The sequence below is a fragment of the Idiotropiscis lumnitzeri genome, chromosome 13 (genome assembly GCF_059441095.1).
Source record: "Idiotropiscis lumnitzeri isolate Australia: NSW breed Sydney's pygmy pipehorse chromosome 13, RoL_Ilum_1.0, whole genome shotgun sequence".
Classification (NCBI taxonomy): Eukaryota; Metazoa; Chordata; class Actinopteri; order Syngnathiformes; family Syngnathidae; genus Idiotropiscis; species Idiotropiscis lumnitzeri.
The window spans coordinates 12,066,199-12,092,004 of NC_142403.1; the positions used below are offsets into that span (position 1 = coordinate 12,066,199).

General features: G+C 41.3%; 1 protein-coding gene across 3 annotated transcripts; it reads right to left on the reverse strand.

Annotated features, from left to right (window-relative positions):
* On the reverse strand, positions 1 to 25,577 carry cep350 (centrosomal protein 350). 3 transcript variants are annotated; one of them, XM_088312998.1, is made up of 38 exons: positions 25,225 to 25,577; positions 21,908 to 21,993; positions 21,771 to 21,814; positions 21,404 to 21,509; positions 21,116 to 21,266; positions 20,037 to 20,659; positions 19,816 to 19,929; positions 19,624 to 19,731; positions 19,082 to 19,198; positions 17,262 to 18,004; positions 17,047 to 17,165; positions 15,782 to 16,755; positions 15,516 to 15,657; positions 14,950 to 15,071; positions 14,742 to 14,875; positions 14,309 to 14,453; positions 13,943 to 14,106; positions 13,726 to 13,836; positions 13,543 to 13,617; positions 13,311 to 13,429; positions 13,134 to 13,202; positions 12,818 to 13,032; positions 12,524 to 12,711; positions 12,017 to 12,289; positions 11,764 to 11,913; positions 11,502 to 11,656; positions 9,355 to 9,477; positions 7,564 to 7,802; positions 7,059 to 7,219; positions 6,769 to 6,910; positions 6,144 to 6,304; positions 5,912 to 6,045; positions 5,787 to 5,839; positions 4,063 to 5,708; positions 2,735 to 3,271; positions 2,091 to 2,237; positions 1,879 to 2,001; positions 1 to 1,002 (listed from the first exon to the last, which is right to left on the reverse strand). In XM_088312998.1, the coding sequence occupies exons 2-38, from the start codon at positions 21,987 to 21,989 to the stop codon at positions 847 to 849; spliced, it is 8,865 nt and encodes a 2,954-aa protein (XP_088169124.1). In that variant the 5' UTR covers positions 21,990 to 21,993; positions 25,225 to 25,577; the 3' UTR covers positions 1 to 846. The 3 variants fall into 3 exon arrangements, with proteins under 3 accessions (XP_088169124.1, XP_088169123.1, XP_088169125.1); XM_088312997.1 differs by having other exon boundaries at positions 7,059 to 7,249; XM_088312999.1 differs by lacking the exon at positions 9,355 to 9,477 and having other exon boundaries at positions 7,059 to 7,249.
* Between the last annotated feature and the right edge of the window lie 229 nt (positions 25,578 to 25,806).

A 25,806-nucleotide genomic window follows, 5' to 3' on the forward strand; every position in this document is an offset into this window, starting at 1 on the left:
CAAAAGGCTCAAATCCAGCATCTTAGTACCGTAGTACAGTACGTTTTTTTCTTTTTGTGTGTGTCCCACTTTCACACTGTATATGCTAATATGTAGTGTATCTGATTGAGAGCATCCTCCACCTGCTTTATACTGCTAAACAGAAAAACTAAGAATTGCCTGAAAAGTGTTAAAAGGAAATCAGTAGTATTTTACTTGCAGGCTGTATGGAGTTACCATTTCACACACAGTGTTGATGATAAAACTGCACAAAAGTGGGACACAATTATTAATGTGACTCTTAAATACTAAAAACGTTCTTTTCATTCTCTTAAATCTCTGACATAAAAGTCTATTGCCACGCTCATTACTTGTGCTTTTACAATTAAATCAGATTCTTTGAAAAACATTAAATCTTTCCTCTTTGACAGGCGAATATACAATTCCAGAGTATACTTTCTCTTCTATTCATTTTTTTCCTTTTTACAAAATAAATAAAACACTATGTTTCACACTATACAGTATGAGTGAAGTCCCAATAGAGAGCAGTCGTGATTAAGATCAGTGACACATTTCAGTTACTGAAATTAAAAGTACGTTTATATGACGGCAAAGTTTTAAGTCCAACATATCTTGTTTGGAAAACGAGCAAGGAAGAAGAAAAGCCCCTCGCGGAGGGAGCATGACTGACATCAAGATGAGTTTAAGGCTTATGTCCTGCCCCCGACACATGATGACTTCTAGTTAAAAAAAAAATGTAGTGTAGATTGTATAAAAGAAAATGTGCCACTGATCAACCAACTTTTCACTTCCATTGGTTGAGATATTACATTTTTACTAAACTTTAAGTGGATTACATTATTACATTTAACTGACGGCAGCCCTTTTGGTCATCAGATTCAGCAAGTTTGCAGTGTCCTTCAGCAACAAATCGAAGATGCTGTCAGCCAGCTGCATCTTAACCGACAGCTCATCTTGTTCGTAGCAGACCCATTGACCCTCCTCCTCGTGGAGCTCCTGTACCTGCACATCAAATAGACACAGCAGAGGTTGTGGTGTGTTCAAGTGCATGTCAAGAATGAAAGAATTCTGCTTTTGAATGATGTCTGCCATGAACAAACTTTCAGTTTTACACATATGGGCCGCAATCTTGGGCATCAGAAACAAAACCAACAAATACAGTTTTCATTGCAATGCTTAAGGAGCTTCATTTTAATTGCATTCAGTTTAAATGACATTTTAAACGTTATTATAAGCCATTTATTTTATTTCCATTTTTTCCTTACACTCATTCCAAAAAGGCAACTTTTCCTTTGATAAAATCCACTTACAGTGAACCCTGCATATTCATGATTCAGCATTGGCATACTCTTATATTCAGATTTGTTTTTCAGAACTTATCCTCCTATTCATCTACATATTTGCTTTTTTTATCCAAAGTGATAAAAGTATCACTTTAGCACCACCCGGGGGAATCTCTGTGTTGTTACGCTTAATTCCTTGATGGAGATTGGAGATGTTCTGTGTTGTGGTGGGCAGTCCTTGAATGCACCTAGTGTGCAGTCAAAAAAATATATATTTTTTTTAAAAAACTTGCCCGATGAAGCCACTAACAGCCTCAATAGTCTATTGTATGAAAATGCCAACATGTTGCGCTTAATGACTTGAGTGCCGGTCCTTCTCTATGGAATGAGCTGCCACTTTTAAAAACTCTTTTGAAGACACATTTTTGTTATTTAGCTTTCGACTAAACATGAGACTGTCATTGTTCTGCTCTTCTTCAGGTTTGTGTTTTAATTTGTGTTCTAATTTTATTAGACCACATGGAAAGCGCTTTGTTACAGCTCCTGCTCTTGTGAAATGCGCCATATAAATAAAGTGTTATTGTACTGTACTTACCAGTATTTGATCAACTCTGTCTCTTTTCTTCCGGCCAAATTTCAGCATCTTCTGCCAGTCGGACGTTTTACTCTTGTTTTTGGCTAAACCGTAAAGCTTTAGAACTTCCTCTGTGACAAATTCCTGGGCAACAGACAATAAAAAGTTCTTGATTTTTGGGAGCACCAATGTTTTGGACGTGTGGTGGTGTTTTGGAGAAAAAGAAATCATACCTGCACTTTATTGATGTCTCCTGGCGTCTTAACTCTGTGGGAAAAGGCGGGTTGGACTCGCTGTGGCTTGACCCATTCAGGCTGATTGGCATTGGGGTCTTCAGCATAGATTTCCTGGAGGATCTCCCACGTCAGGTCATACACAGCCTGTGGCAATAGAGGTGTTTTGTTATCCAGTTGTTTGTCAAGGATTGCTAGGTTTGATAGTTATGGACAACAGAATGTAATATAAATAACTTTATCATGGAACATTGACTTCAATTGCTTGTCTGGAGTTCCTGCTGAACAATCAAGTAAGTGTGAACATCAAATAGTGGGCAAATAAATTGTGTCTATTGTGTGATCTATTCTTCTTGCCGCCTGTCATTTTGCCCACTTGCCACAAAAACCGCAATCAACATTACGGATAGCGGTGTGGGGGAGCACTCTTTTAAATACTACTTCAAGCAATCAAGTTTTTTGCACGTGCAAAACTTTAGTAAATTAGTCTTCTTTTGTAATCTGCCTAGCTCCAAAAATGTGTCTCTGAGCGAGCCCTTCTGAATTTTTGTGAAATGTGATGTCACAACATGCTAAAGTCAGAACGAATAAAACTAAAAATATTAAAAAATAGAGTGCGCAAGTGCAACATGCAGCGTTTTTACCTGTTTGTAGCTGCGGATGGAGAGGGCGTCCTGGTCTTCCGTGCTGTCCTCAACACCCAAAAACTCTTGAGAAGGTTTGGGGCAGGCCATATGTGATAGTGAAACTCTTCCTTCCTTTGTAAGGCCACAGCTCCCCCAGATCTCCTGAATGGCAACATGGACCATCTTTTCTACATCACCAGCTGAGTGGGGCACCACCATAGCAGGTTGTTCTGGCAGTTTCGGGGATAGGGGGAGAGGGAGCGCGGGTCTCGGAGGAGTCTTCGCCAACTGGTCCCCATCAGGGTGCGATGCCAGTCCCTTCAGGTGCTCTTCGGTTAAGGAACCAGACCTTCCCACATCTGCTCCCAGCCTCGTCTCTTTGTTCTTTTGCTTCTGTTGGAGTCTTTGCTGTTCCCTACGTGAGCTGAGGCCAAAGTCCTCATCAAACCAATCCTGATCCTCGCCTAGCTCGTCCAGCAGATCACGGTTTAGTTCCAGCTCAGCAAGTCGCTTGGCAAGCTCTTGTTGCCCACTGGCCCCCAAAATTGGACTTTCCTGATATAAAAGAATAATTCTATTAAATATTCATCTATTCTTTCCGCTCTCAATTTGATATATCATCAGCATAACATTGGACTTTGGTTGAAAAGAAAATCAATTGGAAAGGGCAAATCAACATGTTGTGTTTGTCAGTTGTCTGTAGCGTCTCAAAATGACTCTTTGACACTGTTATTTAACCATCAAAGCAACATCTTGGATTTGTGCATCACGTATTCAAGAAAAATCACTCGCTTAGTTTGCCCCGCAGCCGACAAAAAGGGAGGAAAGGGAAACTATCATGCTTTGAGTTCCTATCACTAACTGGTTACTCTATCACAGAAGATACACTTCGCAGAGATAGTAATGGTCAGAATTAAGAATATATTTATTATAATATTTGTAGTGTTTGAAGTGCACTCCTTTGTACAGGAGGCATTTTGAATAATTGGGCTTCTCGAATTGCTAAATTAGTAACAACCGCAAAATTTTATATACAGATCCTGTAGGTGATGCCATCTGATTGTGTGGGTGTTACTAAAAAAAAAAGATTTGTTCGAGTGCACTACTACACTCAGCTCGCTGTTCATAGCCTACATGGACAGCTATTGTTGGGAATTTAAGGGTTCAATTCAAAGCTATTCTGCTTTTATCCTGCAAACTGTAACTGGTGACTTTCTGGAACACAATCCCATCAACATGACATTTGTCACTTTAAAATACTTGAAAATGCTATTATAATTCAAATTCTGCTATGATAATGGATCTAATTTTGATTTAGATTTTCTGAGGTTAAGATTCTGACTCACCGGTCGATTACAAAACTCTGGCGAGGACGGCTCTTCTTCGGGTAAAAAGGAAGATAGACCATCATGTGGCTCCAACACAGAAATAAGCCCTCGTTCCTCTGATTCAAAGATGATGCCACCGTTGATTTGATTGGAAGCTTCAATTTTCTGCTCTTTAGCCCTTTTAATCTGGACCAAATGCTGAACGGTGTCAATCACAAAGTTAGTTAGTAGTTTGTCTGCTAATGTGTCGGGAGAAATTTGATCCTTCTGCGCGCCCTTGTGATCACCAGCTTCATGGGAGATGTCAGAATATATCAAGTGGTTATCTGGGCCCACCTCTTCCTTCTCAACGACTGCAGAAATCTCCTGACTACTTGGTGGCACATAGTGGTCTAGCGCGTCGTTTTTCTCAGATATTGCAGAAATCTCCAGAGTATTTGTCGGTGTGGACTGGACAAGAGAGTCGTCCTTCTCAACTTTGGGAATTTCCTGACAACTTGTTGGTGAGTACTGATCCAGCACATTATCTTTCTCAAGTATGACAATCATCTCCGGACCATTCTGTGATATGGATAGCTTGTGATGTTGAGAATCGAGGTGGCTTTCATCTTTAGGTAATGATTCCTGGCTGTTGAGGTTTTTCTCTAGGTTAGTTACTACATCGGTGGACTCAACCAATACATCATTATGAGAGGTTTCCTCACGCTTCTCCTGAATTTGTATCTTTTCTGACATATCCTCGTCACTTTTGTGTTCATCCTTGCATGGCTCTGACACGTCATCAGAGTATGAATCGTCATGTCCTGCAGTGTCTGACAAGATCTCTAACTTGTCGGACAGATGAGTGATCTTTTCAGGTGGAGCAAAGATTCCATGACGTTCTTGGCACTCAAAGTATACAACTCCATTGTAGGTGCCACAGTTGCTCCCCTCAGACTTGTCTAACTCCACACCAGCCCAAAAGCCTCCAGCAAAGACAGTTGAACCTTTAAATCTTAGTGTCCCAGCTTGCACGTTACCAACTAGAACACGGTCCCCGATGTTAAAAGTTGGCATTTCATCTAAAGTTAGAGGGAGAGGGCTATGAGAGTGAGAGATGGAATTCATGCTCTGGTTATCATTGTTTGAGTCTTCAGTTCGCTGAAGATCTAGTAGTTGACCAGATTCATGGCTTGCACCACTACTAACAGAAAAGTGACTCAAGTCTTCAGCAATGTCCTCTTCAATCTCTTCTTCATGACTGGCAACCTTAATTTCAGTAGCTATTGAGTGCGGCTGGGGAGTAGACGGCTCCTTCCTAGGTGAAGAGGGTACCGATGACTCAAAGTCATCTTGGTAATCTGTCAGAGGAGAAGAGGCCTGGTCATCACTTAACGTTGCCTTCTTCACGGAGGAGACGACGTCCAAGTCCAGCCGACAGGAATGGTCAATGGATGCGACGTTGTCATGCGCGTCTGCAGCAGAATGTGATTCCAACACAGTGTCAACCTTCTCAGATTCGATTATTTGTGATTGGGCATCTTCAGTCAAGGGTTTTAAAGTGCAGTCAGGTGACTGACACCTTTCTTGACCTGAGGTCAGGAAATCTGGACCGCCATTTACAGGGGATGGAGAAACAGCTGCAACATCAAGCTCAACAGATGCCGAGGTAGATCTGTTATGACCTAAATGAAGGAGAGCCATTTGTCAAAAAAACTTCAGTACAGAATCAAGAAACAATTATGAAAAGAGGAAAAACATACTTTGGTGGGGTGATGAATTTAGCCCCACTGTAGGTATTTCACTTGTTTCAGACCTGAAAATATTATGGGTTTAGTTTATTTGCAGGAGTACAATAACAAATTTTAGTTATTGCAAATGTGCGTACCTTTTAACAGGGGCTAGGGAACCCGATTGGCCTTCGACTAAGGTGAAGTCTTTCTCCGGAGACTTGCTAGGAGGAGTTGGCACAGGTTGTTTGTTTAGTTCTGCCTTAGTTTTTCCAATGTAGTTGTCATAGCTCTGAAAACAAAAGGAGAGAGGACAAATATATGACTATGTTATGAAAAATCCCAAACGACAAACACTGCCAACACCAGAAGAAAATACACAATATTGACCTCCAGTTGTTTCAGCAAGCTGGCCTCTTGTGCCTTCAGGCGCTCCTTATGCCTCATTTTCTGCTCCCTCTTGAGCTGACTCGCCATTGACTTGCGTTTTCTCAGCTCCTCTTTTAGGGCCCTGATACGGCTCTCTATGTCGCTCTGCTCTGAAATGGGTTCTGAAAAGCAAATGGAAAAAATACATCACAGATTGTGTGAGCAAAATCAGACCTCTGTGATTAGCAAAGTGTAATCCAACTTGGATCCATTTGAACTTAAACCTAATTCTTTAGGGATTAGTGTATGTTTTCTTTATGTCTAAAGTTCACTTTTAAGCTACTTGTCGAACTAGTTCTGCATGATGCATTAATAGAAACTCTCTAAACTTTAGAGTTACTTGCTTTATTGAGTTTGTTGATAAATCATATCAATTCGATGCTTTGGTATATTTATTTACCCATTATTATTTTTTTCATCGTACAGAGTGCAGCAGGCTGTAGCTACACAGTGCAAGCTAAGAAGCTTCGATATGTTCACCCTCGCCACTTGCCCAATTCCAACTTCTTGGAGCAACACTAAAGCCGTCATACTGGGCTCAGGCTGCAATGCTTACATGCCAGAGTTAGGTTGTTTCCAAACTCACCAGTCTGAGAAGCCATAGGTGTTTCTGTGGGCCTATTTATGGCCTGCTTGGATATTTGGAAGGGAGAGTGAATCTGCATCTTGCTCGCACTGCTGATATCAGCGGGAGAGGCACAATTGTCGCTGCCTTTGACTGGAGAAGACTGAAAAGAGGACATGACACTTTATTGCTTTCAGATGACAATATCAGCATGCAAGAACTAATTAACAAAATGTTGCAGAGAGAGTTTATGTTAACAGACATCCAGATGTGAAGACTATCTCAGAGTAGCGAAATGATTTTGTGCATACCTGCTTGCTGAGTGGGAGGGAAGCGAAGTCCTCAATGTAATTTGTAGGGCTGCTCAAGTTAGAGGCAAGTGTAATTTCAGCCACGGATGCAGGTTGTGTTGACGACGGACTTTTTGGTTCCTGGCAGTGTCCTTCTGTGGGGATACTGCACTCGGATGTTTCTGAGGAATAATCATCCTCCGTCACGTTCTCTGAAAATTAAACCACACGAAAAGGACAAATATTTTCCCCTACTATAACGTCAATGCTTTTATACTAGATAAATTACACTCGTCAACATATGTTTAGCAATTTTTTTTTAATCAAAGATGCAAATTCTTTTTTTTTTTAATAATTCTTTTTGCACCAATTCCGAATCTGTGCTAGTTGTTCATAATAACTATATTATGTCATATATTTAGTAGTATTTCTGAACATAAAGCATCACTGATTAAAATTTTGCTGTTGGCCAGTGTTATTGATGAGTCACAGGGCACTTATTAAACTATTAAAGAATTTGTGTCACCTTTCTCACTAATTGGTCTTGGTTCTGCGTTTCGATGATGACTGGACTTGGGGATAATTTTCAAAATCGCCTTGGTCCGATTCTCCGATATGACACCGCCCTCACCCCAACCAGCCAGGGCCTTTTTTTCTATCCTCTGGACCGCCGCCTCCTCTTGATCAAGACGCTTTTTCCACTGCAGCAGCTCTTCAGCGTGATGACGCCTCTGCATCAACTGCTGCTCCCGCTTTGTCAGGAATCTAATAGGTGGATGGTAGGAATAATGCAAACAAACAATGCAGAGAAGAAGTGTGTGTGGAGGGGGAGGGAAAGAAAGGAGAAAAATTAAGACGCGATTAAAGACAGAAGCAATACGGGAGTTAGTATTGGCAAACTAGGAAAAAATGTCATGAACAAGGTGCAAGTTGGAGAAAGACGTTTCGCATAGCACAAAAGTTCAAAGCAGGCAGATTAAAATCACCAAGATTGTTTTCACAGTAAATCCACTTCAGACATGCTTTATATTATCTTCATTTCTCCAACTGATCAGTCAAAAGTGAGAAAGACCCATTAACCACAGGTGATTAGACAGTAGCAAGATAAACAGCCGATTTCAGCAACAAACTGAATCCCTGATGTAGTGAATACATGAATATATCTTCAATAAAATAACACTCTACTTATTTTTTACGATGGTGTCATGCTGAAACATCCTACATTTAAATTGAGCAAATTTCATATTTTTTCCACAAATCGATTGTACTGATCAGTGCCCACGTGGATATGTTATTTTTTTTACAAATTATTGACTCATATAAAGAGTTGAAAACGACTTGCGCTCTTTGACTATGCAATGTAAAAGCCTCAACAACCATGTTGTTTGTGTGTGTTTCTTGAATCATTTCGGTGTTTCTTTGGCTTGACCAAGTAAAAGTACTTTAGTGGAAGCAATGTAAAGGCTCACAGCCAGGTACAGAAGTTGGATAATGCTGAGACTCAACGACACAAATACTGTTACACTTCAGTATTTATTCCGGATCTAACTTAAAGTTTGCCCTCTTTTCCTAATTCAAATTCACGACAGATCAGGCACTGAAGAATCATCGACCTATTCTCTTACAGAAAAATGGCTTTGAACTTATTAGCTCAAGCTGCACTAGTTACCCAACAGAGGGACAATTAAGATGTATTGACTTCTTTGCTCCACTCTTTGTTAAGTAAATTCTTTTAATTTCATGCGATTAATTTAAAACCTTTTGTATTAATGACTGCCACAGTTGTTGTACAAAGAAACTGAATCGGCAACTCTTCTAAACCTGTAAGCCGAGAAGGAAAAAGATGTTTTAAATTTAACACCACAGAATTGAGTACAAATTACAGAATGTAGTCAAGATTTCACACACAACAAAGAAAGGTATCATGAAAATATGCATAACATTTGGCATTTTCAAATCAGATACTGTCCAATCACTATACTCGCTTTAAAAAATTAGTGTGACGACACTTAGTGTCCTGAAAAACATTTTGAATCCAGTGTGAAGTTGTCAAAAGTTTGGCATATTTCAACACATCTTTCTTTGGATATTTAAAACGCCCCTCACCACAAACGGCATTCTGCACATAAAAGAAACACTGAAACCTCAGAAGTCCCAAACTCATCGCATCAGACATCCTTCTCCACCACACCCTTGTGAGGGCCCAGTGCCAGTGTTGAACAGAAGCTATTACATTGGAAGAGGGATGTGCGTTGTGGGTTGGGGGGCCAGGCTAGGTGCAACTGCGGCAAAAGATTTAGGGAGAACTACACAGTACCTGTCCAACTGGTTGTAGACAAAGAGCTGGAATTTAGGATGAAGGTTGGGAAGACAAACACTAAGGGAGGCCCAGTGTTGGGCCGTGAACACAGAGAAGAAGCAGTGGACGGGAGAACTGTGTCTACAATACATGAAACAAACAAACAAATCAAACACAAAGACATGGGAAATGTAGGAGAAATGCAAGGTGACAGGAAAAGACAGAAAAGCAAAACAAGGGGACAAAGGAAAGGAGAGAGGGAGAGGGAGAGGGAGCAAAGAACCACATGAGCATGTGTTTTGTGTGTCCCGTTGGAAACAGCCAGCTGCCCGCTGGAATTAATTCATTTTCAAATGTTGAAGCATGCATTAACCATAAACGTGTTTGCAGTGTATTCACAAAAGGGGGATACATATGAAAAACAGTGATAAATGTATGAATTTCAGGGAAAGTGACTGTTAGTGTGTTATTTTAGAGCAAAAGCAGGCGAGTGGTTTAAAAAGGATGCGAAAGTAGACAAAAATCTAATCTAAGTGGATCATGGTCAACGACAAAGCCCTCCAATAAAAGCCTGATCAATGTCAATACTGTTTGTTTTATCTGTTACAGTTTCCAAACATATTATAGTACATGTTAATTAATATTCAGGTAAGTTTATGCCGTAAGTCTTATGTAGCAGAAAAATAAAGCAAACTGTTTGAACTACTCTGCTGTAAAAGGCTCTGCAATCACATGACCTAAGATGGTAGCCAAGAGAAAAAGCCAGATTAATACCAATCACACGCAGCAACTGGTCAACAAAAACAAGTCGGAACAGAAAGAATTAGCGAAGCACTGATACCACTTTTCAGACTTTCATTTGAGTACTCATTGATACCATGTAAAGGTACTTGATAATGCCATTAAGTCTTGCAACAGACTATGCATGCAGCATCTCTGCGTATGGGGTACGACGGCGTGCGAACCTCCGATCACTAGTGTAACAAATAGCAATATCATTGATAGCATCAATCTATATATGATCTTGCTGTCTTGTGGAAGAATGTCAAATTATCGTTAATGACGTATTGCCTTTCAAGTTGTTCCAGTTATGCAAGTGTTGGCAAAACCATCAAATCACCATATCTGATTTATTGAGTCATTTGCTGGTTTACTGCACATGCAGGTTCATATGTACGTAGACTTGCACGGCTTCTTCTGACCAGCTTAGCTTAACTTTGTTTGTAGGGAACAAAAACAAGCATTACAGCCAAGAAAGATCCATCAAAAGTGAAGTTGTGAAAACATAAAAGATTAATTGTTGCCAATGAAATTGTCTTGGCGATTGGTAAACGTATGAACTTTGCTCCAGCTCACTGGTAGACATGTTCAAATAAGAGGCTCAGTTGAATCATTGAACATAATGGCCGACACAGCACAGAGTGTACTGGAGGAGCTATTCCTTTGTCTTTAAAAAGTCACAACACCTTGAAAAGAACCAGCTCCGAACTATTGAATGTGGCAGTTACATAAAACACACGTTGACACGCGTTCAAAGAATGAGGTTATTTTTCCACCAGAGGGCGTCCCAGTAGCTTGAAACAAGCAAAGACTGGAAACACGTCAATCGCTGCACCTTTGCCAGGTGTGATCCAATGCGACTCAGACAACTCGGCACTCAAACTCACGCAGGGAGGGGCCCTTTGGATCATCTATCTTGCATAGATAAATTAGCAAAAAATTAGTCAGCTTTAGCGTTGTCATCTGTGTTTATACTATCACAACATGGCTCCAGTCGGTTATGCATGTCTGGCTGGTGAAGTGGTATTGATGTCATAGCACTTGCACGAGTTAGAGTAAAGATGTAAGGTATCGCCGCCAATACTGATTAAGATGTCAGTGCGTCTGTAAAGAAAATAATGACAAATCTGAAAATGTATCCAACACAGTAGTGAGGGATTAATTCCGGTGACTAGTCTAAAAAGGGAACATAGAACAAGCTTGTTTTCACATCCACAACCAGAAAAGCAGAAGTGCAATTGAATGCTTGTTAGTCGCAATTTGTTTAGTTTCTAATCAATCTAATTTTTAGCACTCAACACTCAGCGTTGATAATTAAATTAAGGGCGAGGGAGGTTTCCTAAAATGAATTCAGTGAAATTGTATTAATGAAGAAGACTATTTACTTTTCATCCATGCGAGAGCGCATCTTCTTGAGCTTCTGCATGATGCTGCTGGTCTCACTTGCAGTTACTGACGGGGATGGCGATGGGGTGCGGCTGTCATCAGCAGGTCGCATGTTGGAAGGCGCTGCTTGTGACGTTTCTGACACTGGAGACACCTTGGGAACAGATGGAGGACTGAGTAAAAATTCAGTTCACATTTTCTTGAGAGAAGGCGTTTCAAGTCAACCTGTTCTTTCTGATGAAGAACTTTTGTCCTACTTACAGGTGGCACTTCACAGCCAGCAGACTTGAGACGCTCTTTTAGTCTCTGCGTTGAGTTCCTCATTCGCTCAATCTCCTCTTGTTGCTTCAACAACAGCTGTTTTTCTCTTCTAGCAACTTTATTTGCTTCTTGAAGACGCTTGATCTCAGCCTAGGGTTATAACATGTTCCCCCCAAAAAACAAAACAAAACTGTAAGCACTAAGTTATGGTTCACTCGATTACGATACCCATGTGACGTTAACTGTCAAGCACCTGCTCTTCCTGAAATCTTAACAGAAGGCCCTTCTGCTTCTTCTTGATGGGCGGCAATTTATCATCCTCGCCCTTCTTCCTCAGTTGCTTTTTCTGGTGCTCCAGCCAAGCCAGCTCAGTTCTGATCTTTTCCTTGACAGCTTTCTGGCGTAGACGCAGCAGAGCATTCTGATGCTGTAGTCGCAGGTCTTCGTCTTTCATGTGCTGACGCACCATGTCCATGGTGAACCGGGAGAAGCTGTCCTTTCCTCCAGAAAATGACATATTTGGATTCTGATGCAGTGGGAGAAAAAGCAAAATAATCTGATATTATTGCTGAGGAAAAACAAATGTATATAGCAATACAAAGGGTAAGTTACATGAAAACAAAATGAATTAGAGGAAGTGAGACAATGCATAATGAGTGAAAACATGCAACGTAGATCCTCAAGTGGAGCTTCATAGCAAAGTCTAGATGTGCCCATAGAAGTGGCCACACCAACGTGAATGTCTGAGCAGGCCTCTCACCTTTGCAATATGATGCGACCCCGAGACTAATGTGCTGTCATCTGCAGCTTCATCCTCCGAATGCTCGTGGTGGAGTTGCGTGTTTTCCAAAGAACGCCGACGGTGCACCTCAGACGGCAGCAGAGAGCTGAAGGAACACTCTTCCACCTCATCCTCCGTTCTCGACGAATCAAACTTGAAAGAGTACTCTGCGAAACGAGAAAAGCGTTGTGCAGTATGCAATTGTGATTTATAGTGGAATGCAAGTATGTTGAAAAAGAGAGTTGTGAGCTTAAAATTCTGTTTGTGTGGTACCCTTGTCATCAGATACAGAGTGGAGGCTTTCACTACAGAGGGAGTCGTTGTCCGCAGTGGGACATTCCTCATCTATTAAATTGCTGCCTGCTTTCTTCTCTGCTCGCTTGTCATCTTCTTTATTCCATACCAATTCTGTTTCTTCTTTGATCACCTCTTGGATATGTTCCATAGAAGTGTGTGAGGGGCTATTGGGGCTGCTATCATCTGCACCACTGAAGAAACAAGAGGTGGGTAAACAAGCATGTTATAATTTGTTCCTCAGGTGCACTGTAATTAAATGAAACTGGTTGTAACAAATAAGCATAGCTAGTACATGAGGGGTCTTTGCACAGGCCGTGAGTCTGTATGACTTAGGCTTTGACTTGATTCCTCTCTTTGGAAGCTGGAAGCAGAATTTAATTCAACTCCATGTTAGTGTTAATTTGTTTCGTATTATACTGTAGTTAATTAAAATATTAGTGAGCTAGGACTTTTCCAAGAAAGGTCTTACCTGTCGGAATCTGATTTGCTCTGCTTTTCACGATGGTGCTTTGTCAGAACCGAAGACACGGGTGCATCAGCAGACACAGCCAGAGCTCCTTCAATCTGAGTTCGCGCCAAATCTGTCAACTGGAAGACCAGAAAAAAAAATGCTCTGATGACATATTGGGTGTTTGCGTGGAAATCCTGCATTTATTGCAGTGACTCCACGCCACAATCAGCCATGTCGAAGTATTGCTAACCTCTTTGATGTGACGCGCTGCTTCAGCCGTCTCTTTTTGAGTTAACACTAGTTTTTCCAGCAATTCCTCATGAGCCTGTCCCAAAAGAGCCACTTTAAACATGAATCTCTTTATACTTGCAGCTGGTACATTTTTTGCGGAGGAAAACGTAACAGAAGCTTTTGTATGAATGGGAATTCGTACCCAGGCCGTTCTCTGTCTGTCTTCTTCCCGCTGCAGCTGGGCCTCCAAAGCCTTTCTCTCAGCCTGGATCTTCTGCTCATAAAGCTCATTCTCATATTTCTGCTGCTTGGCCTGTGACGTTTACAGAGAAATGCAAAATGAAAGCGGTTAAAACTATAAACGAATATATTAATGTTGATGTGTCCTTATTTTATAAACCGCCAAGGTCTTGCTTCACCTTTAGTACTTGTGCCAATGAAGCACTCTCCTGCTGAGCTTCAGACACACCCATCAGCCTCTCCACATCCACTAGATGTCTCAAGGAATCATCTATGGACTCCTGGTACTGAAGCTCTGCTGTCATATGATGATGAAGGGCGGCAGGAGAGTACTGAAGATTACCTGAGAGAAGGAATCAGGAAGAAGACAAACTTAATAAATGATGCTGACTCATGACTAATGAGCCTGGAAAAACAAAGAAAGTAATTATGTCGAACTTTCCTATCGATAAAAAGTCCTGCCAAAAGGTTATTAATAAAAAGTCCTGCCAAAAGGTTCAAGCTATTTAATCTTTTATAAATGTTGGCAATTAGTGATTATTCACCTGTGGCCCTGTCGCTGGTACTGGGCCCGACACCGAGGCCATTTCTTGGAGGTTCATAGCGAAGATCTGCAGCTGGAGAAGAGTCCAGAAAGCCAGTAGGAGAAGTCATTCGGGCTCTTGACGGTGGAGACTTTTGCTGCTTGGCCTGCAATGTTTAGGGAACAGTTTGATGTGAGGAACACAGGTTAGGAAATTAATTGAATTGAAATAAGAGGATTTATGATTATTACTCATTTGAAAGACCCAAAAAGTAATCAGTGTGCACGTCCAAAAATTATGCAAAAAACATAGAACACACAACGCAAATACTAATGTAATTGTGAGCAAATGCCAAATATCTGGGTTCATGACAAATATTGTATAGATTATTACTTTTCTGAACAGAACAAAAAAAATACACCATTTTCAGTATTAATGGGAATTCTGCACTAACCTCCGGAGCTACGGGCAGACCCATAAGTCTCTCCACATCCCCGAGCTGTCTCAATGACTCGTCTATGGACTCCTGGTACTTGAGCTCAGCTGCCATATACTGCTGCAGGGCAGTAGGTGAATACTGGAGTTTACCTGAACAGAAACAGAGTAGACGACAATCAAACAACATCATTAAAAAAATGTCGGCCTGTGATACGGGTCTCTACCGTTTTTTCGAGAATCGTTCTTGAGAGAGGCCGCAGCTTGAGACAACCCCAAATCGGGAAAGGCTGAAGGAGAAGCCAGTCTTCCTCTGGATTGTGGAGCTGTTATACTTTCCGTTGCCACACTAGAAGTGCAATACAGAAAAGACACAATATCAATAATTAATTCATATAGTGATTCCAAGAACAACAACATCCTTGCAACTATCCAGCTAACAGTTGCAATTTCAGGGATACGGCTATATAAAGAAATCTAACACTCCTCCGGAGGACAGGGTTAAAAACAAAGACGAGGGCATGCATGGCATTACCTTTAGCAGGCTAATTATGCTTTGATAAACCAAGCTTAGAACAGATACATAATCATCAGTGATACGTCTGCTGAATTTTTAAGTTGCATAGCCAATAACAGAGGCCGCAAATCAAGTTTGAAACAAAACCTAAGCACAAAGAAATCTTAAATGTTCTCAAACTGAACAATCCTCAATACTTTCAAGAGGATTCTTATAGGATCTGAACTTTCCAATTGTAGCATGAATGACACCTGGAGCAGAAATTTATTCAATCACCTGCGTGGACTGGAACCGTTCTTTGACTGTTGGCTAACGCCGCTACTATGAAATGACACAAAGTCATCATCGTAGACTGCTGCGTCTCTGTGGGAGTCTCCAGATTGAAAAGAGCAAGCAGATGGAGAAGTCCTGTCATTCACTGTGGAAGAAAGAAGAGAAAAATGTTCAGGTGTTTTTCTTCATTGCAAGTACAAGTACGATCCTTGAACGTCATAAATCAGCACTGGGCAGTGTCATTCAGAGGTAATTATGAGCAAACCAACCTTTAACATTGAAGTTCTTTAAGTAAATATTGATTACACTGAAAGGGTCTCCTTTGTTCAACTCCTCCCAAGGCATTTGATGACTGTTCTGAGGCATTAACGGCGATGTAAGGGCTGCGCACTTGGCAGCTTCCTTCTGGAAGTCAGTAAGGCGTTGCATTTCCATTCTTTGACCAGTACAGTCACTGGAGCAATCTGTCAATCTCGGAACATGATTGTTGGGAGGCTGGGGAGGGCTCATTTCATCCTTACTGAAGCTCCCCTCACTCAGGATGGTCCCCTCACTGATAGAACCGCCACTTGAGTCATGTAGATCTGTCCTATTCTCTCTCTTGTCATCAGCTACACTATACGGTTTAATTTGAGGCATGTCAACTATTCTCTCTATGCCCTTGACTTGATTCCTTTCTAGTCCATAGCTGCTTGCAGAGTGCTCTGTTCGATCAGCTATAATTTGTTGAGGTTGCCCTTTGAAGTTTTGCAAATTCCCAGTTCCCGGAAGAGAGCCACTATTGTATGGACTAAGACCTGCGCTTGTTATAAATCTCTGGAGCCTCGATGTCAAGTCGTCATTTTCAAATGTGCCAGGTCCAGGCGCCAAGCCTCTCTCATCAAGATCAGCCCAAGTGGACTTTGGGGCCAAAATATCCGCATTCAAAGAAGTTGCCTCACCAAAGTTGATTCCTACCCGGGCAATCTGCCGAGCTTCACTCTCTATGCGATTAGAGAGAGAGATGGCTGTGGCCTTGAGGGCGTCAATACGGGACCTTCTTGACTGAGACCAGGTGGGAGTTTCCGCGATAGTGGGCTTGATGTCACCAGCTACCACTGCGTTCTCCAGCCTCCGACGGTGAGAAAGGAGAGGGTCACAACTTGCACAGCCAAGTGCACCACTGCTGGAGAGGGAGACGGACTGAACAGCTGGGCTGAGGTCAGGATTTAGTTGAGAAGTAACTCCAACATCCAAATCACCCCTAAAACAGAAATGACAAAACACTTTCATTAAACCACTGTGATGTGTTCGGGAATTTCATTGGTCATATCTGACAAGAATGCTTCAAATCTATTGACGGCTTGACGCTCGTCAGTAAAAATCTATAAATAAATCACATCACATTAAAAGCCACAGGGTTCAAAATTTGGGGAAAAAGTAGCGTATTGTAGTCCGAAAAATGATACACAATACTGTTAAAAAAAAGGGGGTGGGGGCAGCAAGCCTATCGTTATGTTGTTAGTGTGAACTGGGTGATCTTGCACACATATACCTTGTTAATTGAGGAGCGATCTGATCAGTCAAAGACCTGTCACTGCTTGAGGGGCTCTGTGGTAGTTCCATTTTCTTATTCTCTTTATCAGACTCTCCAGAGGGCTGGTACATTGGTCTCTGTGGTACAAAGTTGAAACTGGAGTAAGGCAACCACTTCATCAAAATCTGTTAAGGCATATGCTTAAAAATGGGAAAAAAATGAGTAATAAATACCAGTTGATTTGACACAGCAGAAGATTGCATCTGTATGGCCTCTCCAAGCTGGGTCTCATCCATCGTAAGAAGGTTGTAGGTCTCTTCTCTACATTGTTTCTGCCAAGGGGTCAACGTTGCCTCGGTGGGAGTGACTACAGTTTTCGCCATTTCCTTTTGCTTCCTGTAGAGCTCTTGAAGCCTCTGGTTTCTTTTGTCCGACTCCTCTTTCAAAGACTTCTTCTCTTCTGCCTGTCGTCTCTTTCTTTCTTCTTTTTGTTTAACAATGTACTGACGGATTTTGTCGGAATCATAGTGGCGCTTCTTCTCCTGAGGTTCAGCCACATTTGTGGACCCTGGTCGATGTGGTGAGGGGTTGGCACTACGATGCCCTCTTGAGGGGCCATATGATGGCACGGTTGTTCCCCAGAAAGAGAGGGGAGTCCTTGTTTGAGACAATGACCTTGCTTTCCCCTTCTGACCACCCTTACCTCTCCCAGAGCGTGGCCGAGACCGCTCCTCCTCCTCAGCCGCTTTGCACTCAAGCTGTGGGTCATCAAAGATGGCCTGGATATCTGCTGACAAGAGGTCGTTGCTTAAAGGAAGTGGGAACTTGTCTTGACAAGCAGACGAGGGGCTAGAAGTGGATATGGAGTAGCTTTTGGACTGAGCCCGAAATGCGCTGTGACTCCTGTCTATGCTTCTGGAGCGAGGGAGTTGGTTTGCTTTTGAGCCTTTGTCAACACTGGACCGCTGATGGGAAGCTGTAAACAGTGGAAGGTGGGGTGTGTCAATCAAAACATTCATCACAATGTAGCTCATAGTGCATCCTCCAATTGTATATGATGGAGTCAGTATATTAGTATAAATTGTGCGAGACATTAATTCCAATATTAAGGGCAAAGAGTCAACTTTCTTTGAATGACAAATCAAATATGCTAAACATGAATGTATTCCGAGTGGAAGTAACATGGGTTGCCGTGCCAGCTTTAATCCATGATAAATAGAAAACCACAGTCTAGATTTGAAAGAATCTAATCCAGACAGTTGTGAATCACGCTACGTTGAGCCGAGCTTCACTGGATGCCAATCCTACTCCGCCACTCGCCAGGGTCTTTGCTGCCAGCAGTGTGAGCAACCTCATCATCAAATCAGGCCAAGACTCATTGGTCACCCAACCAAAAAAAGCCAGTCAACCTAAATTCCTTCCGGTCATTGGCTGCCAGTAGCGACAACCTTTATAAGGCAAAGATGAGGGAGATGACAGGCTATAGTCAGTCATCAAATTACTAACTTTGTATTTATTAAGATGTGTTTGTCTAGGTGTATGTGTGTCTCTGTCATGTATGATGACATTCAATGTGTCAAAACACTAGAAAGCAAGCATTTAACACCTTCAATTTCATGGATGGACTCAATGGCAGTTAACAGCCTGTGCAAAAATGTTGAGTCATAGGAACATAAAATTGAGAGCATCGAGGACAGAAACAAAATAAAATGAGAATTCTTTTTGAAGCAATGAAACCTGGTCAGACAGCGGGTGGACGTAAATAAGTGAAAGGCATATTTATGATATCAGAGTGATACATTCTGAGTGGCTGCTCAAAGCATTCCACCATTTATCACCTTTTTTTTTCTCTTTAGCATTTGACACATTGGGAATGATACTCTGCCAAGAGGTGCAAGAAGATCATTTGAGAAACAGCAAAGATGGCAAGACCACAGTTGGGCTGAGTCAGCTGTCTATACTATAATGGCTTGATGCGTGTTGAAAAAAAAAACAAAAAAAAAAACAGGTTTTGTGGCATAATGTATGGCTTGAAGAGTTTACTGGCCCCAACCTGTTTGTTGCAGTTTGTCATCAAGATGATGTCTCTTCTCCCTGGCTTGCTTGGGAGTTGTACCAAGTACCCTGTTTACCAGCTTCAAGCCCTCCCGCCAGGAGGCAGGAGTAATCACTGCGAGAAAAATACAATATTACTAATATTGTACACGCTTATCGAGTGAGGTACAGAGATAATAAACAAGTACTCAAAGCTCTGAAAGATCTAATTTAAAAGCCCAAAGAAATGTTCAAGTAGTTCCTGGTAATCAAGATGCGTGCAAGACAAACAAACTTCTGTTTGAAGTGATCAGAAGAATCACATGAACTTGGCTGCAGATTTGAGCGCTATTTATGGCACCATGGCTCATGAACGAACTCAAACAAGCCAAGTTGGAAGAGGTAACAAAAACCATAGAAACCATAGACGCGAGGCAGGCAACAAGTGTGTGCATGCAACACTTGACTACAGTGTGCGTGTGTACACATCTGTCCCTAGACAACTAAAACGTCAAGCCTGTTAAATATGTAACTACTCAAAGTTCTTATCCTTATTCTTACCTCTTTTTGCGTTTTGGCCAGAGGCTGCTTTGTGGATTTTCCTGGTTGGTTTCGCTTCTCTCTCTACAGAACGATACTTTTCGCGTTGTAGTCTGGGTGGTGAGCATACTGTAATGACAACACAACAAACATATACGACCTCAGCCCCAAGTGGTCTCACTCCTTACCTCTAAGGTTTATGTTGTGTCTCACCAGCAGACTGCTTAAATGGGTCCTTAAGCACGTCCCTGTTTAAACTGTGAAGATCCTCCACTTTTAACGCATTCCCATGAGAACTACGGGTCCGTGCCTCAGTTTTGCTGAAGCCTGAGAAAGAAGCAAACAACCTAAATATTTATTTGAAGAAAACTTATTTCAAAATGGTACTACTACTGTAATAACAACTGTAATAAAGTACGAGGAGTCAACGATACCTTTGTAAGTAGGCGCTTGTGGTGCAGCTGCTACCTTCCTTATTTTGGCCGCAGTGCCGCCTCTGTTACTCTTGTTGGTCATTATGGGCTTCTCAAGACGGTCCAACACTTTTTCCTTCTCTAAAACCTCCTCCTGATTTTTTACCTGCCTTCGAATACGCTCTTTGAGCTTTTCCAGCTTATCATCCGGTTGGTGTCGCCTCAGGTTTTCCAAACGCTGGGAATCAGAGCCTGGACTGGTTGAAGGAGTGCTTTCCCATTTACAGATCAAGTCAGAGGCAGGAGGTAGAATTGGACTGGAGTTTTGAATATCCGTGCTCCGGGTGATTTGTGCCTTGGAGCCGCTCGTCTCCATAGGTGGGACTGAATTTGTCGCATATGACGGGTTGGCATAGGTCTGCTGGGTGTCCACAGTGGGCGGGTCATTGAGGTAGCAGACCTCTGTACTGTCTGCAGAGTGTGCGATCCCCTGGTTCCCATCAGTCCGCTCGTCCCAAAAATCTATCTCGTCCACGGGCTTGCTAAATGGGACGTCTGAAGATGGTGACAAAGGCCCCGACATTGACTGCAGCCTGTCAGCCTCCAGCTGAGATGAGTGTTGCGATGATGGAGGGGCGGTCTCTCTGGAGACGAATCAGATTACATTGGATCAGCACAGAGGATCAAGATTTAGTCTTAATTCAACAGTGACACATATGGAGACCTCGTATGGATGGTAACATTTAGGAATGTTGTTTATGCAAATGTAACCTCATTGATTGACATTATAGTAGATATGTACCAAAAAATAAACATTAGGCACATATCATGGGAGAACATGTTATTGCTAAGAGACCGAACATTATGATGTGATAGATATATTTGTTCTTGGGGGAATTCAAGTTGGCATTACACTGACTTTTTAAACAGCAACTTTCAGAGCACAGAATAAGACTAGAAAACCACTTTTTTTCATGCCCGCTAAAATGTGATAAAATCCATCTCATTACAATATATTAGCACTTTGAATCCCGCGAGGCACAAACAACATTTGTCAGGAGAGAGTGATAGAAATATTTGCACAAATTGTTAATCCCAACCTGTACGAAGCCAGCTGTTCCCTGAGCGCCATACTGTTGTGCTGGCTGACATTGCAGTCTTGGGTGGCATTTCTTAACGGGCTGCGTGAGCGTCTCTTTTTGGAACTTGACCGCCGATGTTCTTTGGACTTCCAGGACCCCCTGGTCTCATCTAAAATGAGAAGAACGCAATCTTAATATCCTATCATGATAAAACTAATTAAAGTCTTTTCCCTCCACCCAAATATTATGACCATTTTTAAAGTATTGATTCTTGATATGTTGTAACATGATGTTGCAAACACCAACCTCTGCTGCAGACCGATACAGATAACTTCTTGGGCGGGTCCATGACAGAGAGGAGGAGTGCTGTCGTCCCAGGAACAGCCTCCACATGGTTTTCTATTCGCCGCAGCTACACATACAATAATATCATATCATTTGCTTTGCAGGTTGTCATTGGGCCACTCACTTAAGCATCATCTTTGGTTCCAAGAAAAATCTATAATTCCCATTTCACTCAGTACGAATATTGCAATAGAAATATCTACAAAATAGCCAACACCACTTGAATCATTGTAACACTAAAATCCACATTGAAGATGCTACAATAGTATTAAAGGTGTACAAATAAGATCTTCTGCATCACAAAATTGATGCTTTTTAGATTACTTACAGCAGCTTTGGACTGAGGCAAACTGTTCCATGCAGTTGTTAAATCTGATGAAAGAGGAAGATCATTATGACAAGAAATATCAAATGTGATGGATTGGACGCATCAACTGCTGAAAATGAAGCAGTTTAATTACACACCTGTATCGATGTTGTGATCTGTGTGCTGATTAACTGTGATAGCAAGGGGCAGAGCCCTCTGGCTACTCCTCATCTCACCCATTCACCTGCAGACGAGGTTAGACAAAGTTAATGAGATTACCTGAGATGTACAATATAAAAAAGGGAGGATGAGCCCATCTACGGGGTATTTATTACGGTCAATACTTATTCTGGGCATCATTCTTGTTTGGACCGCTCCATAAAAAGACGTTTTTCAACTTTTTCATTATTTATAGCGATTACAGATCGGTATTTATTGTAAGAAATGTAGTTAACTATGTGAAACTTTGTGTACATCATCACATAAACTGCAAAATTAAATCTAAAAACAGGGTTTCAGATTTTTTTTTGGTGCTAGAAGCACAGTGCCCCCTAACCTGATGTTTTAGGGGTGAGGTAAAGGTTTAGAGGCGCACACTGTCAATCGACTTGCAAAGTAGAGCACTCAACTCATTTTGACCCCATAACTGATAAATGGGCTGATGGGTGGAGCAGATGTTCATTAGCAACAAAATAAGTTTAAGTATAGTAATTAAAAAAAAAAATCAAATTACTGGTCGCACAGGTGCAAGGAGATCAAAAATTCACCTGCATTGTCTTAATAATAGGGGCAAAATGCCACCATTTAGGGGGCGGGTGGATGCCTGTAAGTGTTAAAGTAAATTAATAACGACTTGGGTGAACTCATGTTACAAATATTACTACACTGGGAAAAAATTAAGTAACAACAATAAAATATTGTTAATTAAGAAATGTGGACTTTCCCCTGTTTGTGCTACATGTGCAGCTCAGGCGCACCAACTGCATACCTTGTTTCAAGTTCAGCGTTGATCAACAGCCTCAAAAAAGGGCAAATGAAAATCAAAACAAAGAATAACGCGGAAGAAGGAAACAGAACAGTCAGCACTTTCAAACAAGGAGATGAGTCAGCTGGAGCCAACTAAAACTGTCCTTGATGTCAATACATAATCAACTAGATTTAATGAGCAGGTTCCTTGTGAATGTATACTGTATACCGTCAACGACAACAGCTAGTTTCTAAGAGCAATGTTAAGTCAACTTGTCATTTAAAACTGGTTTTACAACAACGTACTCTCCGCTCCAAGTTTCCATGCGGGAGGGTGAAACGGAAGATTATCAAATGTCATGAGTGTGATGTTTACCTAAAAAGTCAGGTAATACAAGGGTAGAGCAGCCATAGAGTCCAAACTGGGCATTCACTCACTTTAAAAACGCAACTACCTTCTGACGGTCTTCTACTCTCAGGGCTAACAATAGTCTCATATTGGAGAAGAAAACTTGCTTGGTTCACTTTTTTTAAGGGACTTTAAAAAAGAAAAGTCATGCAGTTTGGTCATATGAATCACATGACATTGCCCTGAGCTGAACATACTCCCCTTCTGACAGAGTGAAAGGGGGAGCTGGTGAAAGTTACATTTCCAGCATAGTCATGTATGATGTGAATACCTAAAACCAAGGGTGTCCCTTTATTGACAGGTGAGCAAGCACCTTCCACAAATAGATAAGGACTGAGAAAATTGTCTTTTTAAATTTGTGGACAGGATAAACAAAATGATAATACTGTGTTCGTAAAATCGATCTATATATCTCGATGCCATTCGTAAGCCTAAGTCTACGTTGTTTCCCATGACTGTATAGGTGAACATTAAGCGAGCAACGTAAGGGCGAAGATATCTAGTGGTTTTAAATACCCAACATGTCATTCTCTTTGTTTTGTGTTTAGCCTGACAGCAAATGTCAACTGGGAGTGACAGTGAACAAGTTGAAGCCAGCTTTTTGAAGACTTCCCATTTCTCAAACTGTTGCTTGCGGTGAAGTGACCTTAGTTCACTGCCACCACACAACGCTTGTACAACAAATGTTAGCTCGCAAGTCAAAGCATTCAATTGACCGAATGACAGCATAACTCAAAAACTCCTAAGTGGGGTCACTTGTATCTCAAGGCACCACTGTATGTATAACATATACTAGTTAGCCTGTGTACGCCTCACTACCCTTGGGATCATTCAGCCGGCCGGGATTGTCCAATTTGAAACTCGGCTGAAGAGTCGTCGCTGGAATTCCGGTGCTCTAAATCTTCCCAAACCCAACTTTGACATTTCGAAAAGCTGGCCTGCTCACTTGCACTCACAAATGTCTGGAATTACGAGCTCGTCCCATGTTTTTCTTTTATAAATAAATTAATTCATGTGTATTACAATAAACAATAGCAGATTTACTATACATAATGTTTTGGTCACATAGGTTAGGGCTACAATAAAATAAAGGGAAATGAACCATCAATTAATATCAAAGATTTTTTTGATCTACCATAATGAGAAACGCAGTGTTTAAAGCATTGAAAATGACAATTGAACAAAATTCTACCAAACAAGTGTGGCATAAATGTGATTCACCAAACACCTGAATTTACACACCACACATATTAATAAATAGAATTTTGCCCAACAACCAGCGATACAAACCAGGGTTGTTTGTTTTATACCAAATTGCAGTCTTTGCGATTTGAAAATTGCATTCTTCTATATTTCTTTGCAAATTTTAATTTGATTAATTTTTCAGTCCTCCTACTACAATAATACTGTGGTGGCATATGAGCTGAAAACGCATCGCGTCGCGTCTTGATGTTTTGAAGGTAGCTTACTTGTATGACTTTCGAGTTTTGTAGACACAAACAAAAGTCAAAACTGAAACTATGAAAGCTTTAAGTGTATTTTTGATCACTCGTGCTAATTTGCGCATAAACACAAGATTTGGGGCGTTATAGCATAAGTAATATCAATGTTATCTAGAGGAATTACGTATTGGTAGATTAAGACACCACCACACCTTAATGGCCCGGTTGCAGACTCAGTGGTCGTTAAGAAAATTGAAGTTGCTTAGCTACAAACATATGGCAACGGGCAGGAATGATCCCCTGTGCGGCTTACAATGTCGCGTTTTTAACAAGACGCTTCACGGAAATTGTTGATGTACAGTTGTTGATACAGGCTTTAAAATCATACACAGGACTTTAAACACGTTGACGATCATCTTCTTAGGGCGTGAACGAATGGTGGCATATGATCACTAATATGGTTTTCGTTTAAACATCAAGCATTTTTAACGGAAATATTAGGGTACCAACTTTTTTTTTACCTCCAACTTTAATATGACTCATATGTTCGTCGGCTCAGTAAATTACCGGAGAAGTAAACTCGAGACTTCACGTTTGAGCTAGCCGTGAAAAAGTCGTGAATGAAGTGTGTAATATGGTTAAAGACCACGATGCTTACCGTTTAAGGTAGTGGTCCGAATCATTTAGACGTCCATAGTTACGATGGTGGATTCAAGAAGTAAAAAGTCCTTACATCGTCCGAAATCTTCAGACTGCTTCTGTAGTCTGTTTGCTAGTGTTAGCTCCAAGCAGCGAGGGACTACCACTTGTGCTAAGCTAGCAACTTTTTTTTAGTGACGCGAAGCCATTGTTGCCATCCGAGACACTTTCCGGGGAAGAAAAACTAATTTTGTCGGGATAGTTAGCGTCCCGGAAACAAAAATTGTCTACTCGCTTCTTAGTTTATCTTTGCCGGGTTAGAGCCATGAACCTTTCGGAACCACTGAAAACCAGATAGCCAAGATGGGGCGCTTTGTGACGGACGAATCACTTGAATATCGCGAGATTATGGTCACGTCAAAAAACACGGGGATAAACTCATCCAATGACAAAATAAATAAATGTTTTGGGATTATTATTATTATTATTATTATTATTATTATTATTATTATTATTATTATTATTCGCAGTCTAGTAGTAGTAGTGGTAGTAGTAGTAGTAGTAGTAGTAGTAGTAGTATTTGTGAATTCGTGTTAATTTT